This window comes from Gekko japonicus, unplaced genomic scaffold (assembly GCF_001447785.1).
Source record: "Gekko japonicus isolate JY-2015 unplaced genomic scaffold, Gekko_japonicus_V1.1 scaffold2383, whole genome shotgun sequence".
Taxonomy (NCBI): domain Eukaryota; kingdom Metazoa; phylum Chordata; class Lepidosauria; order Squamata; family Gekkonidae; genus Gekko; species Gekko japonicus.
Genome location: NW_015174909.1, coordinates 114,638 through 127,298, shown reverse-complemented (window position 1 = coordinate 127,298; position 12,661 = coordinate 114,638). Strand labels below are relative to the sequence as shown.

At 50.6% G+C, this 12,661-nt stretch overlaps 1 protein-coding gene across 1 annotated transcript in view; it reads left to right on the top strand.

Moving 5' to 3' along the window:
- The window catches only part of SMAD4 (SMAD family member 4), a 25,119-nt gene extending 15,578 nt beyond the window's left edge, over nt 1–9,541 (top strand). Inside the window, exons 10-11 of the mRNA XM_015425030.1 lie at nt 4,226–4,364; nt 8,298–9,541. Coding sequence (XP_015280516.1) covers nt 4,226–4,364; nt 8,298–8,509 — 351 coding nt within the window. The 3' untranslated portion in view covers nt 8,510–9,541. The remainder of the gene's footprint in view (nt 1–4,225; nt 4,365–8,297) is intronic.
- The last annotated feature ends 3,120 nt before the right edge of the window (nt 9,542–12,661 follow it).

Below are 12,661 nucleotides of genomic sequence, written 5' to 3'. Positions count from 1 at the left end.
TCTACCCCTCTCCATCTCCCCCCCCCCCCCGTTTACTCCTCTGCTCCCTGGATCAGTTCTCCAGGCTGAGATTATGGGATGCATATCAGCTAGGGATGTACAGCCCGTTCCTTCTAAGTACAGCCTGTGGGGCACATTTTGGGGAGCTCAGAGGCTGGTCTATGAGACTGTAAGGGTGCGTGTTTATATACATAGATTGGCCCAACTCAAGATGTACTACATACAGCTTCCCAGTGCTTGAATTCTTTGTGAGCTATTGGCATTAAAGTTGTGAGCGAACGACTTGGCTCCTGCATAATTGAGTTTGCTCTGGAGCCCTCCTTCCTGAGCTGAGACAGAAAGGTGTGAGCCAGAGGCTAAAAGACTGTGAGCTAGCTCACAGTAACTCAGCTTAGAGCTAACACTGCCTGTAGGCCTCCATTTGCTTTCTGGCAGCCTTGGATCTTTCATCTCCTCTGGGGGTTACAGCTCTCCGCGTGCCTTTCTACAGCAGCTGCCATCATAAGCACAGCCCTCCCCGTCTGCTCTGCTTTAGGGCAGTGTATACGCTAAAGCCAAAGTGTGGAAACTTTGAATAAATATTGGAAGATGATAACCTGGTGAGGCCATGAAGTTCTAAGGGAGTCAAGGCAGGGCTGTGTGCGGGGCCCTTCCTCAGTTTCCAGCCCCTGCCTTGTGGCAGCCACTCGTGAAAACACAAGCTAGATTCGAATCCAGTAGCACATTAGAGACCAACAAGATTTTCCATGGCTTTGACTCTCGAAAGCTAAACCCCCCCCCCCAATCTTAATCTCCAAGGTGCCTCTGGACTTGAATCTCGTTCTTCCACTGCAGACCAGCGCGGCTAACCCATGAAACTGAAAAGCATGAAAACCCTGGAGTTCTCCGTCAATTTTTTATTTTATTTTAACAGACAGACATAAACATTACATAACATAAAATGAGGGTACCCATTACCTCCTTAAATTTCTTGTTTACAGAACTCATACCTTGACTAATCATTAATTCTGCATGTTTCGCCTTGTATCGTTGCATAAATCTCTTGCATATATGTGAAAATGAAGTCTCTGTATCCTTAAAATAGATTGTAAGTCTGTATACTTTACTGAAAGGTCGGTAGCTCGGCAGTTCGAGACCGGAGTGCCGCATGACGGAGTGAGCTCCCATCTCTGGTCCCAGCTCCTGCCAACTTAGCAGTTCGAAAGCAAGAAATTGCAAGTCGATAAATAGGTACCACTTCGGTGGGAAGGTAACAGCGTTCCGTGCGCCTTGGTGTTTAGTCATGCCGGCCACATGACCACGGAAATGTCTCTGGACAGCGCTGGCTCTTTGGCTTTGAAACAGAGATGAGCACCGCAACCCTAGAGTCAGATTCGACTGGCTTTCGAGCAAGGGAAACCTTCACCTTTACCTATACTTTATTTGTTTTATTCTACAGTCCATTTGTGGAATCTCAACCGTGTGTTTTCAAAAGTTGACTCTGGTTGTCCTTTCAGAGTTAAAGTTCGCTTATCCATTCCGGCATTTTTATCCAGAAGCCCTGGAATTCTCGGGGGTGTGTGTGTGTGTGCCAGATGCCGCACCAGATTCCACACGCATGCAGGAGAGTGGTCAGTGCAGAGGGTGGAAGGGTGGCCAGGAGCCACGTGGCAGCTGCTTAGTGGAAACAGTGCTGGGAGGCCGACCTCTGCAGGGCCCTGTTTTTGGGCCATGTGACTGACGTGAGCTCTTGTGGGCGGGCACACACAACCAGGCTCGGTTTGCAGTGGAGTTTACCACCAGCCACGGCCTGGCAGCTTTCAAAGGGGCTGCCGCGTGGTTGCTAGTAAATACTACTTTACACAGAGAGCAATCAAAAGGTGGAATTCGCTGCCAGAGGATGTAGTGATGGCCACAGGAATAAACAGTTTTAAAAGGAGATTAGACAGATACATGGAGAGATAGGTCTGTCAATGGCTACTAGCCACGGTGGCTGAGGGGAACCTCCACATTCAGAGGCACTAATCCTGTGAATCCCAGAGCCAGGAGGCAGCATCAAGGGTTTCTATGCCCTGTTGTTGTCCATCCAGAGGAACTGGTTGGCCACTGGGTGAGACAGGATGCTGGACTAGATGGACCCCTGTTCTGATGCAGCTGGGCTTTTCTCTTGTTCTTATCCTTCCTTTGAATGTGCATGGTGTAGTGGTTAAGTGGGCAGCCTCTAATCTGGGAGAACCAGGTTTGATTCCCTACTCCTCCACTTGCAGCTGCTGGATGACCTTGGGCAAGCCATAGTTCTGTCAGAGCCATTTTAATAAAAACGGGCAGCTGAGTCTTGGGGCACAAGCAGGCATCATGCAGGAAACCTGTTACTGGCTCTCCCTTTTAAAACATTTCAGTAAGGGGGAGAGTCTGACTTTTCTCTAGGATGTGTTCCTCATCAAAATCCCCCCAGGGGTGTGTGTGTGTGGAATTTAAGCTGGAGAAGAAAAGATAACCACAGGGCTGGGTCCTGGGGCCGGTGTTGTTCAGTGTTGTTATAAATGACCTGAGATATAGAATGGGAGGGACTTGGTTTGACAGCAGCACATGTGAAAGGGATCTAGGTGTTCTGGTTGATCACAAGCTAAACATGAGCCTGCAGTGCGATGTGGCTGTGAAGAAAGCTAATGCAATCTTGGGATGCATTAACAGAAGCATTGTGTCCAGATCACGGGAGGTGGTAGTTCCGCTCTATTCTGCTATGGTCAGGCCCCACCTGGAGTACTGTGTCCAGTTTTGGGCACCGCATTTTAGGAAGGACATTGACAAGCTCGAGCGTGTCCAGAAGAGGGCAACCAGGATGGTGAGAGGGTTGGAATCCAACTCTTATGAGGAAAGGCTGAAGGGGCTGGGTGTGTTTAGCCTGGGAAAGAGAAGGCTTAGAGGGAACATGATTGCAAGTATTTGTCATGTAGAAGATGGAGCGGATGTATTCTCTCTTGCTCCGGATTGCAAGACTAGGTCTAATGGGTGGGAATTACAAGGGAGTTCTTACCGGCTAAATACCAGGAGAAAGTTCCTAACTGTAAGAGTGGTTGAGCAGTGGAACAGTCTGCCTCGGGAGGTGGCGGATGCTCCTTCGCTGGACATTTTCAGGCGGAGGCTGGACGACCATCTTTCGGGTATGTTGTAGGTATGTAGAACTATCTTTCAGCTATGGTCCTGCAGAGTGCAGGGGGTTGGACTGGGTGACTTGCAAGGTCCCTTCCAACTCTTAACATTCTATGATGACCTGATTACTTTCTCCCTAGTGAGCTACAGGCAATTTTGAGGCGTGGGGGGAGGTTGATTTATGCAAGGGAAAGGGGAGGGGAAGAGTCATAAACAGTCTCTCTCCCCAGCACTGCTTAATCGAATTAGTCATCACATATAGCTGCTTCTAAGTTTGAATGGATCCATTTGTGGGCTTCCGGGGTGTTTAAACTCATAGACTACAAAAACAGTGGAAAGGAGTACATCATGTGGTGTTACATCATCTTCTGTGATTCAAGTTCCCCCCCTCACCAATGTTCCCTCTAAGCTTTGGGGTCTTGTGAGCAAAAATTCTACTTTGTGAGCTACTGGCATTAAAGTTGTGAGCCATCGATTGGTCTGCTGCATAGATTAGTTTGCCCTGGAGCCCACCTTCCTGAGCTAAGGCAAAAATGTGTGAGCCGGAGGCTAAAAAACTGTGAGCTAGCTCACACTAACTGAACTTAGAGGGAGCACTGACACCTATTTGGCCATTTAGTGTAACTTTCCCTTGTATGTCTACTTGGTCTCCATTGGCTAGGCGCACTTTTTGTGAAGCGTTTGTGTCCAGCTCATGAACCAAATTGATCTCTGCTTTCATAGGTCTGGAAGCACCACTGTCAATTAGCCGAGGCTTGTGGTTTCCATCAGTTTGCGCTACTTGAGATACGCAGTAATTAAGTCGCTTTCTTTGGGAGGAATCCTTCTGTCTCTGTGCTAGAGTGTGAGGTCACTTGCGGGTCCTGCCATTTACATTTCTGTTGAGCAAGCCCTCCCGAGTCTGGATAGGACCTGACTTGTTAACAAAATCGAAGCAGTGAGAGGGGGCATTTCTGTACGCTGCTGAGCTTCCTGGTCTCAGAGCTTTTTAAACCTCCAGTCCAGTTGACGTCCAGCTCGACGATGGGGCTGTGGTTTGGCGAGCGTCTTGTTGACTCCTGCACTAACCGCTTCTCTCCGTTAATTCCCAAAGGTGTTTGATCTACGCCAGTGTCATCGCCAGATGCAGCAGCAGGCGGCCACAGCGCAGGCGGCCGCAGCGGCTCAGGCCGCCGCTGTGGCAGGGAACATCCCGGGTCCAGGGTCCGTAGGGGGAATCGCTCCCGCCATCAGTAAGTGGTGCCGAAAACCGTCCTTCTTTCTTCACCGTATCTTAAAAAAAAAATAGTTCTGTGGGGGCGGGGGGGGGATTAAATTCAGTGAGATGTACCATGTTAATTTGCAGCAGGGGCAAGCCACCATTTTGGCCCAAAGGCTGGGAGAAACCCCAGCAGTGTCTGCCTGTGAAGAAAGGGGTGGGACGGGATGAGGGTTGTCCTGGGCCACACATACTTGGAGCAGGCCGAGTCCCAGCAGTCCAGCCAGCGTCTCACATGGACAGACGTGTAGCTGCTGAGAGCCAGTTTGGTGTAGTGGTTAAGTGCGCGGACTCTAATCTGGGAGAACTGGGTTTGATTCCCCCACTCCTCCACTTGCACCTGGCTGGATGACCTTGGGCAAGCCGTAGTTCTGACAAGAGCTGTTCTTGAAAAAGAGCAGTTTCTGTCAGAGCTCTCTCAGCCCCGCCTATCTCACTTGTGGGGAGGGGAAGGGAAAGGAGTTTGTAAGCCGCTCTGAGATACCTTTGGGTGGTGGAGGGCGGGGTATAAATCAAATCTCTTCTTCTTCTTCTTCTTCTTCTGCTTTATCCCGAATCAGACCACTGGTCCACCAAGGTCAGTCTCCTCTACTCAGACTGACAGCAGCTCTCCAGGGTCTCAGGCTGAGGTGTTTCCCATCACCTTCTGCAAAACCCATTAACCGGAGATGCCGGGGATTGAGCCTGGTACCTCCTGCATGCCGAGCAGATTCTCTGCCACGGAGCCACGGCCCCTCCCCTCTCAGGGGTTCGCCCTGGACTCGGCTGGCAGCTGTGCAGCTCTGGGAGGTGGCGAGAGGCCTGGGGCGTTCTCCTGTATTGCTGGCCTCCGCAGGGCTGCCAGTGCCTCAGTTGCTTGGACGGAGATCCGGCCATAGGCAAGAATCAGCCTGGTGTCCTGGCCGGAGCAGGGATGTCAAACCTAAGGCCCGGGGGCCAGAACCGTCCCGGCCCACGAGCAACTGGGATGGATGGAAGTGGAAACTACTCCCCCTTTTATGGTATCCCTTGGGGGAAAAAAACTAGTCTTGCATATTATTAAATGCATTTATTGGGGCTTTTGTGGGTTCCCCAGAAAATCAGTTGCTTTCACTGCCAGGGATCGGTCAATTTTGTTCGTATTTTGAGTAAAAAAAAATAAATCGTCAATTGGGCTTTGCCTGTGTCCTTTATAAAGTTTATATCTCTGGTACCTGGCGTTACGTTTTATGGTACACGTGGCCTGGCCCGACAAAGTGACATTTATGTCAAATCCGGCCCTCATGACAAATGAGTTTGACCCCTCTGGGTTAGAGTGTGTCACTCGGATCTGGGAGATCCCGGTTCGAATCCCCACTCATGCCATGGAAGCTTGCTGGGTGACCTTGGTTGCACACGCTCAGCCTAACCTACCTCACAGGGTGGTTGTTGTAAGGACAAAATGGAGGAGGAGGAGGTAAGCCATTTTGGGTCCCCATTGTGGAGAAAGGTGACATATACATGAAATGTCTCTGTGCCACTGTCGGCACATGTTAGGATTGTCCAGCCCTGGTTTATTGTGAGCCATGGCTTGCCTTGGTTGCACACGCTCAGCCTAACCTACCTCATAGGGTGGTTGTTGTGAGGACAAAATAGAGGCGGAGGAGGTAAGCCATTTTGGGTCCCCATTGAGGAGAAAGGTGACGTATACATGAAATGTCTCTGTGCCACTATCGGCACACGTTACGGGTTGTCTAGCCCTGGTTTATTGTGAGCCATGGCTTGCAAGGGCCCAGCGAAACAAGCATCAGGAGCTATGGTTTGAAGTGTGTTTTGTAACCAAGGTTTGGCATGACGTTTGAATTAACAACCATAGCCGTGGCTGTGGATCCGTTTCCAAAGGCTCTCCAGGGTTGGAGTGCTGAGAAACTGGAAAATGAAAGCAGACACTCCTGACCCATGCCATGGTTAGCCTATGCATCTGGAAGTTCAAATCGTGACCTGTACCATGGTTAGCCTATACCTGTGGAAATTCAAATCATGACCTGTGTCATGGTTACTCTATAAATCTGGACGTTCAAGTCATGACCTGTATCATGGTTAGCCTACGTAGCTGAACGTTCAAATGATGACCTATATCATGCTTGGTAGCGGTTGGAGTGCTGAGAAACTTGAAAATGAAAGCATACACTCCTGACCCATGCCATGGTTAGCCTATGCATCTGGAAGTTCAAATCGTGACCTGTACCGTGGTTAGCCTATACATGTGGAAATTCAAATCGTGACCTGTGTCATGGTTAGTCTGTAAATCTGGACGTTCAAGTCATGACCTGTGTCATGGTTAGCCTACGTATCTGAATGTTCAAATGATGACCTATATCATGCTTGGTTTTATATCTGGAAGTTCAAGTCATGGCCTATATCATGGTTGGTCTATATAGCTGGAAGTTCGGATCATGAATTTCCAGATGTATTGGCTGACCATGGTTTAGACATGTCTGCTTTTCACTTTCCAGTGGCCCAGCACTCCGCTAGTCTTTGGAAACGGGTCCACGGCTGTAGCGATGGTTGTTAATACAAACATTATGCCAAACCTTGGGTCTGAAATCCACGTCAAACCATAGCTCCTTGTTCTTGTTTAGCTAGCCCCTCACAAGGCACTCTGACCACACTGAAGCTTCCTGAACGGTGGCCTTGTGTGAAGTGGATTGTTGTGTATCTGTTTTGTGAGCGTGGTCCCCCTTCAAGATGACATGCCGTCATTGTGAAGTCTGGCAGGAGTCCTGAGCAAGAGTGTTTGGCGAATCCCTCGCTCGCCAGCATTTTGAGGCTGCAGCAATTCTTAAAGCACACTCGGAATACTCTGAAGCAGGAAACCAGCTGTGGCAGATCAAATGAAGCGACTGTGTCTCCTGCCGTTTTGACACGATAACATTTTCTAACTTGAAGTTGCTTTAAGGAAAAACCTCTGCAAGACGGGAACAGGGTTGACAAGTACCACTGGGATCCGTTACTTGAAATCTGGTGAAAGGCACTTGATCTCTGAGAGTCTTGCCAGAGATTCTCCTTGAAGTAGTTCCAGGGAAACAAGATTGTGGTCTGTCCTACTTGTTTTTTGTATTATGTTGCTCTTACAGCACTGGTCTGTACATTTGTAATCCTCCCCCCCACACACACACACTGTTAATAACATACGTCTGATATTTTTAAAAAGTTAAGAGTCCCGTGGGGCACCTTTAAAACCAACAAAGTTTTATTCAAGGTATGAGCTTTTGTGCGCATGCACACTTCCTCGGATACAGTGAAATGGAAGCGCAGATCATAGTTGTGTATATATAGATGGTGGCTTGTAAAGTTAGTATGCAAAATAGGGAAGTGTTTTTTAGCAGATAAAAAGAATGACAAGCTTGGTTTCCGGTTGTCATCTGTTTGGGTTCAACTGTGTGTGTGTGGGGGGGGACAACAACATAGGCAGGGCTCTTTTTGTAGAAAAAGAACTGGAGATGGATGTACCCTAAACTGTGAGAATTCAGCCTGTAATTCCGTATAGTTGTCTGAGGAAGCGTGGGTGCACACGGAAGCTCACACCTTGGATATGTTGGTCTTAAAGGTGCCACCGGTCTCTTAACTCTGTTCTGTTGCTTCAGACCAGCACGACTGCCTACATGGATCTGTCTGATATTGTTGACAGCATTGTCTTCCACTGTGTAATCTTCATGAAGTGTCAGCAAGAAGGGTGGGCTATACATAAGTATGTACAGGGAACTAAGCTTCGTGATCTGACGGGTGAGGGTGGTTGGTAAAACTCTTTGCAGAAGTCTGGAAGTGTTGTCAGCTGACACATGGCGGGGAGGGGTGGCGCCCACAGAGGAGGTTAGGTGCAGGCTCTCGAGAACCTCCTGCTGTTTGAGAGCTGGAGGCATGAAGAATTCTGTGGTTTCCCCTCTAGGCTTGTCGGCGGCCGCAGGGATTGGCGTGGACGACCTCCGCCGCTTGTGCATCCTCCGGATGAGCTTCGTCAAGGGCTGGGGCCCCGATTACCCAAGGCAGAGCATCAAGGAGACGCCGTGCTGGATCGAAATCCACTTGCACCGCGCCCTACAGCTCCTGGACGAAGTCCTGCACACCATGCCCATCGCCGATCCGCAGCCTCTCGACTGAGAGGCCCCGGGTGGCCGCCGAGCCGGCGCTAGCGGAGGAGGGTGGATTGTAAAATACGGTTTCATTTATTAACCGGAAGGTATAGGTCACTTCCGTTCTGCTTAATCTCTTAACCAGGTTTTAAAGAGAAAGATGTCTTTGCCACCTTGCACTCAGCAGAAAGAGCCTGAACCCCACTGCCCGTTTGAACCCGTTCACTCCTTTGCGGTGTGCTGGGGGGGGGGGCGTGTATGTGGTGGGGGGAGTCACCTGTTCCTGTCCTCCTTTCGCTGTCCCAATCGTGTGGACTTCGCCAGAGGCCTGGCGTCGAGCTGAACGATCGCTAAGCATGCAGGGAAGCCCGGAGTCGACCCCCTCGCTCGTGCGGATAGCCCGCCGCTCGCCGAATCCACCCCCCCGTGAGCAAAATCGTGTCGATTTATTCGGAAGGGATGATGTGGTGCTGGAGTGCAGGTCTCAGAGGAGACTTCTTCGATGTAAAATATTTATGGAAGCATACTCTTTTAAAGAAACAACAAACACTAAAAGGAATTGGCTTCAAAGCCGGTGCTCAATTTAAACACAACATGAAATAGTTCAAAGGGAGGCTTGCCCATTCAATTTACACAACGAATGTTTAATAACAGAAGTGTCTTTTCGTCGCTGTTCCCCAGTGGTTTTCAGTACAGCGAAGAGCAGTTGAGAGCGCATGAATGAGAGTGTGTGTGTGAGTGTGTGTTTGTGTGCGTGCGCATTACTGAACATGGAGTGCCATCCTAAAAGTCCTGGAAATCATGCTTAGCGGTTTGGTTGCATCATGGAGAATCCAGATTTCCTAATGTGTTCAGTATTTCTACTCAGGGCAAGATGGCAAACTTGTTTTTTATACCTCGTGGTTATTCTAAGCTCTTAACGCCATCGACGGTCTTACCGATTTGCATTTTGACTTTGTATAGAGAATTTCAAGTAGAAGTTGCAAATGTATTGGCTGTACGACTGGCGCAATATTACGCTTTCTCTAGTTAATAAAACTTACCAGTAAAATTCTGAGAACTCGGATCGAGATTTTAACGGGCTCAGTTTCTTAAGTGCTCTCGTCCTCTTGGGATCCCTCCATCCGGAGTTGCGAGCCAGTGTGCCACCGGAAGCTCTTCAGGAAGCAATGCGGGAGTCCTTGTGAAGCTTCTGGCTAGCTTTCAGATTCTCTAGGTCAGGGGTCCCCAGCCCTTTGGAGCCTGTGGGGCACCATTGGAATTCTGACACCCTGGGGTGGGCACGGCCACAAAATGGCTGCCACAGCAGAGCCAGACACAAAATGGCTGCCGCAGTTTCCCTTCAGTCACACCATGAAAATCCTTTTGCTGTGATGGGAGCAGCTGCCAAATCTGCATTCTCTTGCATTGTTGGACGGTCATCAGAACCTACGTTTAGGGGCCAAACAAAGTATTCTGCTAAATAGAGCCAGTTTGGTGTAGTGGTTTTAAGTGCACGGACTCCAATCTGGGAGAACTGGGTTTGATTTCCCCACTCCTCCACATGCAGCTGCTGGTGTGACCCTGGGTCAGTCACAAGTTCTCTCAGAGCTGTTCTCTCAAGAGTAGTCCTCGAAAGAGCTTTCTCAGCCCCACCTACCTCACAGGGTGTGTGTTGCGGGGAGGGGAAGGGATTGTAAGCCGCTCCGAGACTCCTTTGGGTAGTGAAGGGCGGGGTATAAATCCACTTAGGCGGGCTTCAGAACGCAGATTGCTAACAGAAGAGCAAACACTTCCCTTGCAGGAATCGCAGAGCACGGAAAGATGCCATGCCACGTACACAGTGGGAAGTAATCCTGCATTAGGAACAATGCCTATAATTTAGCTGGCACAACAGCCGCCACCCCAGCTTGTTCCCTGTAGAAGGTTTAATTGATCAACCGATTACATCTTTAGCCATTTGGATATGGAAACAGTCCCGAATAAAACCAGGCAGGCCGCGTGAGCTGTTACCCCACAGTGGGTGCCATCTTGGACGCGGCGCTTCCTCCTGTGAGCAAAAGGGGGGGGGAACGCTTCCTCCGCAGAGGGCCGCCTCCACCCCGGGTCTCCGTGCACGCACTCGCAATTTTAGAATTCAGTTGGGCAGCCATGTCAGTCTGACGCGACAGAACACAGTTTGGACCCAGTGGCACCTTTTGAGACCCACAAAGTATCATTCGGGGGATAAGCATTCATGTGCACGCACAGTTCTTTAAGAACGTTTTAAAAGGTGCTGAACTGTCAAGACCCTGGGCAGACCAGCCGCCCTCTTGACCTGGAGGCCTGCAGAGAAGGGCAGCTCTTGGGGCCCATCTCCGCACTCCCCACCCCTGCCGCCCCCTGCAGAAAGCACCGCAGGTGCTAGCAAGGTCACCAGCTGGCAATCCGTACGGCATGGAGGTAAACGGCATCACCTGGTAAATAACCTCCCACTACGCCGCTGTGTTTGCAGTATTAGCCACTAGAGCAGCGGTCCCCAAGCCGTGCTCGTGGGTTACCCCACAAAGTGTTTTTAGAAAGTGGGCAGAGCCCCCCAAAGGGCTTCTCCCCAGCAAGACTTCAAGCCGTGGAAATGTTTCAAAACATCGCTTCTCACTGAGCTTCGGTCTGCGAGGTAACCTTTTTAGAAGCCGGGGAGCTTCGCAGGAGAGTTTTGACTGCCGGAGCTGCCGAACGGGTTTTCCTAGGTGAGGCAGACCTCGGCGACGCCATCTGCCAGGGGCCCCCGGCTTCTTGTCAAGGAGCCAGAGGAGGCCTTGAGAAGGGCGCGTGCCTCTCGGCCGGTGACCTGAGCTGCCCTGGGATGATGGGTCATCGCGGGGGAAACTGCATGCAACCGCCGCTGCTTCCGTTCAGGCCTTCGAGCAGCCTCTCTCGCTGGGCGTGCTCTGCAAGAAGCAGGCCACGGCGTCTGAAATACAGGGAAGCTGAGATCGGGCACCCTCCCGCCCTGGGCCACAAGTGAAAGTCGGCTGTGTCGGTGGTTATAACCGGCGGGGCCGTTTTCCATTTGCGAGGGCAAGTCACCACTAGGTGTCCTCGCTGCTCTGCCTTCAGAGGAAGTGCCTAATAAAAAAAGGTGTCTGTCCTCACACTTTGCTAAGGAAGAAAGAAGACTTCAGCAGAAATGATGCCTGGCCCTTTGGGCATCGAACGCAGAGAGCAGTTCCCCGTCGAACTCACCGATTTGCGTGTTCCTACGAGGGCGGCCTGCCTGTGCTCGATGTGCCGCTGGAGCGAGGGGTTGGGAAATTTGGTGGAAATAGTTAAGTATTCAGAGGTTGCAATGGATCTTTGTTCACTGGAGAGGAGGCATTTTCTTTCTATGTAAAAACCTGGTTGCAATGGAGAGGAGGCATTTTCTTTCTGTGTAAAAACCTTTATTTCTAAAGGGAAGGGCACACGGGAACTGTACAAAACAACAAACCCTTAAGACTACATGCTTGCAACGGCAGACAGACACAGATAGTCATGGAGATTCTTCCTTTCTTCTTGACCCCTAGAAGGAAATCACCTGAATGCATCAACTAATGATTGTTAGTAAATAGGCTTCAGTTTCCTGGGCTTTCTCCCCATTGGCTTTGTGCCAGGTTCCCTTCCAGATCAGTCTAAACAACAGCGCACACAAGGTAGGGTTCCCAAGTTGAAAATACTCACCGGCGGGGGAGCCTTGGCTGGCTCCGAGAGCCGTCCCCAGATAGAGTTTTCCCTCCCCGATCCGGGCCACGCCCCCAACGTGGTCGACGTGCACGTCACTTCCTGTGACGCTGCGCTTCGGGGGGCGGAGTTCCCCCCGGGGCCCGATTCCGCGGGGGCGGAAATCGGGCCTCCATAGCGGGGGTTTACCCGCCACCCGCCCCCACTTGGTAGCCCTAACACAAGGTAAACACATTAACCCTATAATGACTGAATTTAGTCCTTGCGACACACACATTTCCAACGTGAGGAATGTATAAAAGCAGTGAAAGGTCCACACTAGAGATGCTCACAATTCGACCCCCCCTGAGCTTGGCAAAACCTGGCCCCACCCACTCCTAAAACACTTGGGGGGGGGGGCAACAGAAAAGGTGTTGATGGGTGTCACCACGTTGGGGGCCCCTGCTTTAACCACTACACCTCATGGGCTGTCTTGGGGGCTTGCCTACTTTGCCCCCTTTCG